General features: G+C 41.8%; 1 protein-coding gene across 19 annotated transcripts in view; it reads right to left on the reverse strand.

Annotated features, from left to right (window-relative positions):
- The window catches only part of Chi (LIM domain-binding protein 2 Chi), a 289,290-nt gene that overhangs the window by 28,585 nt on the left and 258,205 nt on the right, over positions 1–2,500 (reverse strand). For all 19 annotated transcript variants that reach the window (XM_086546963.1, XM_086546962.1, XM_086546966.1 and 16 more), the window contains one exon: positions 2,271–2,346. In XM_086546963.1, the coding sequence (XP_086403089.1) occupies positions 2,271–2,346 (76 nt within the window). The remainder of the gene's footprint in view (positions 1–2,270; positions 2,347–2,500) is intronic.

Here is a 2,500-nt window from a genome sequence, read left to right on the forward strand (position 1 = left end):
CAAACCTGCGCAAGAACTATAAAAGGCAAAAGAACATTTGTTCTGTTTAACTTTGGTGATAAGTATCTTCTGTACAGCCATAAACAGTCATCCATAAATATATATACACAACAGGAGTGCCAGAACCACCAAAAATGTTAATAAAAGAAAACCACGATTCCACCACCTGTGTGACACGACTTAGCCGAACGTACGTGTCCGCCTAAACTTCCTTTAATATTCTGTCCCGGGATCCGAGGACAGGAGAGTGGGAGAAAGAGGGAAAAGAAATGAAAACAATGGAATGATTCTGTTGTGCATTACTAATGGAGTAGAGATAGCCCGAGTTTGGGTCTGCCATAATGGGAATAATGTCACCAGGAAAAGTTTGGGGAGAAAATTCTGTGATCACTATTTGGAAACATACAAGTTAGTTTCAATGGAAGTTCTCAAAGCGTGTGTGTGCGCGTGTGTGAGTGTGTGCAAGTCTGTGAGTATGTGCGAGTGTGTGTATGTGTGTGAGTGTGAGTGTTAGTGTTAGTGTGTGTGTGTGTGTGTGCGTGTGTGTGTATGTGTGCATGTGTGTGTGTGTGTATGTGTGTGCGTGTGTGAGAGTGTGTGCATGTGTGCGTGTGTGAGGATGTGCATGTGTATGTGTGTGAGGATGTTCATTTATGTGAGTGTGAGTGTGCATGTGAGTGTGTGTGCGTGTATGCATGTGTGTGTGTGCTCTAACAGACAGAGGGGATAGGAGAGAGAAATAAATAACACATCATCCATAAAAAAACCAAAATCTGAATAAATAAACAGCTACATAAAAAAATAAATAAAAAAAGAATCTAAAAGTAATCTCAAAATGCGAAGGAAAAATTCCCGACACAAAATATTCATCCATTTCCCCCCTCTCCCTATCTCGCCTTTTTTCTCTGAATTATCTCCTCTCTCTTCCTCCCTCGTTCTCGCTGCCGGGATCAAACCCATTTTTACAAATGTATTTCTCTCTCACACATATACACCATACTCCACACATAACACGCACACGCAAGCACAGTTAGCACACTCATGCTTGTTCTCTGTCTCTCTCCCTTTCTCCCTTTCTCTCTCTCTCTCTCTCTCTCTCTCTCTCTCTCTCTCTCTCTCTCTCTCTCTCTCTCTCTCTCTCTCTCTCTCTCTCTCTCTCTCTCTCTCTCTCTCTCTCTCTCTCTCTCTCCCTGTCTCTCTCTCTCTCTCTCTCTCTCTCTCTCTCTCTCTCTCTCTCTCTCTCTCTCTCTCTCTCTCTCACTCTCTCTCTATCTATATATAAAGACAAGGCGAGTGGTAGAAGTATAAAAAAATAGTAAAACAAATAAACGAATAAATAAATATAGAAAAAAAATTGCAAGGTCGAACTGAAATGACACAAAGAAGAGAAAAGCGAACCGGGGAAAAATAGAACGAAGAAAAAAAAAATACACAAAAAAAGGAAGTAAGAAAAAAAAGTAAGAAAAAAGAAAAAGAAAGAAAAAAAAAAGAAAGAAAGAAAGAAAAAAAAATAAAAACAGAAAGAGAGCGATTCAATTCCTTCCTTCCTTCTTTCCTCCCCAATACAAATCACACTAATTTATCACCTGTCGGCTTTATCGCTCCATAAAAGACTAATGAATCGAATTAAGTGCTTGCAGTAGTCACGGCAGAAGGAAGACACGCGCCATCGTAACGTAACGTCTTTTCAAAATCAAAATCTGACACACGTGTGGCCTGTGAACGGAACTTTGGGCGGCGTGTATGTGAAACAGTAGGAATGCTAGCTGTATGGGGGATATGCAAGGCGGGGAGGAGGAAGGAGGGGAGAGGAGGATGAGGAAAAGGGAAGGGGAGGAGGAAGAAGGGGAGAGGAGGGGCAAAAAGGGGAGAGGAGGGGCAAAAAGGGGAGGGGAGGAGGAGGGGGGGGGCAAGGGGAGGAAGGAGAATGAGAGAGAATGAGAGAGAAAGAGAGAGAGAGAGAGAGAGAGAGAGAGAGAGAGAGAGAGAGAGAGAGAGAGAGAGAGAGAGAGAGAGAGAGAGAGAGAGATAGAGAGATAGAGAGAGAGAGAGAGTAAGAGTCAGAGATAGAGAGAGAGAGAGAGAGAAAGGAAGAGTCAGAAAAAAGAGACATAAAGAAAGAAAGATAGAGAAAAGTACGAGCGAGAGACAGACAGAGATAGCTAGATAAATAGATATACAGAACGAGAGGGGGCAGGATGTAGGAGCGGTGAAAGGGAGAAATAGAGAAAGAAAGAGAAACGCAGACATGACAAATCGGTGCTCCTTACCTCAGACCTCTGTTGCAGTCGTTTGTTGAGCTCGTACAGTCTGTAGTCTGGCTGGCCAAAATAAGGTGTGTGTCGTCTGGAAATAGAAGAGATATATGGTTTAATTACAGACCCTATGAATATACAATATCTACATATCCGTAAAATATGACAGTAATGAGAAAGACTACGAATATTACCAAAAATAAAGACAAACATCATAAAAAACGAAAATAATACAAATATTGCCT

This window comes from Penaeus japonicus, unplaced genomic scaffold (genome assembly GCF_977035675.1).
Source record: "Penaeus japonicus unplaced genomic scaffold, GWHDUDI00000001_assembly GWHDUDI00000018, whole genome shotgun sequence".
In the NCBI taxonomy this organism is placed as follows: Eukaryota; Metazoa; Arthropoda; class Malacostraca; order Decapoda; family Penaeidae; genus Penaeus; species Penaeus japonicus.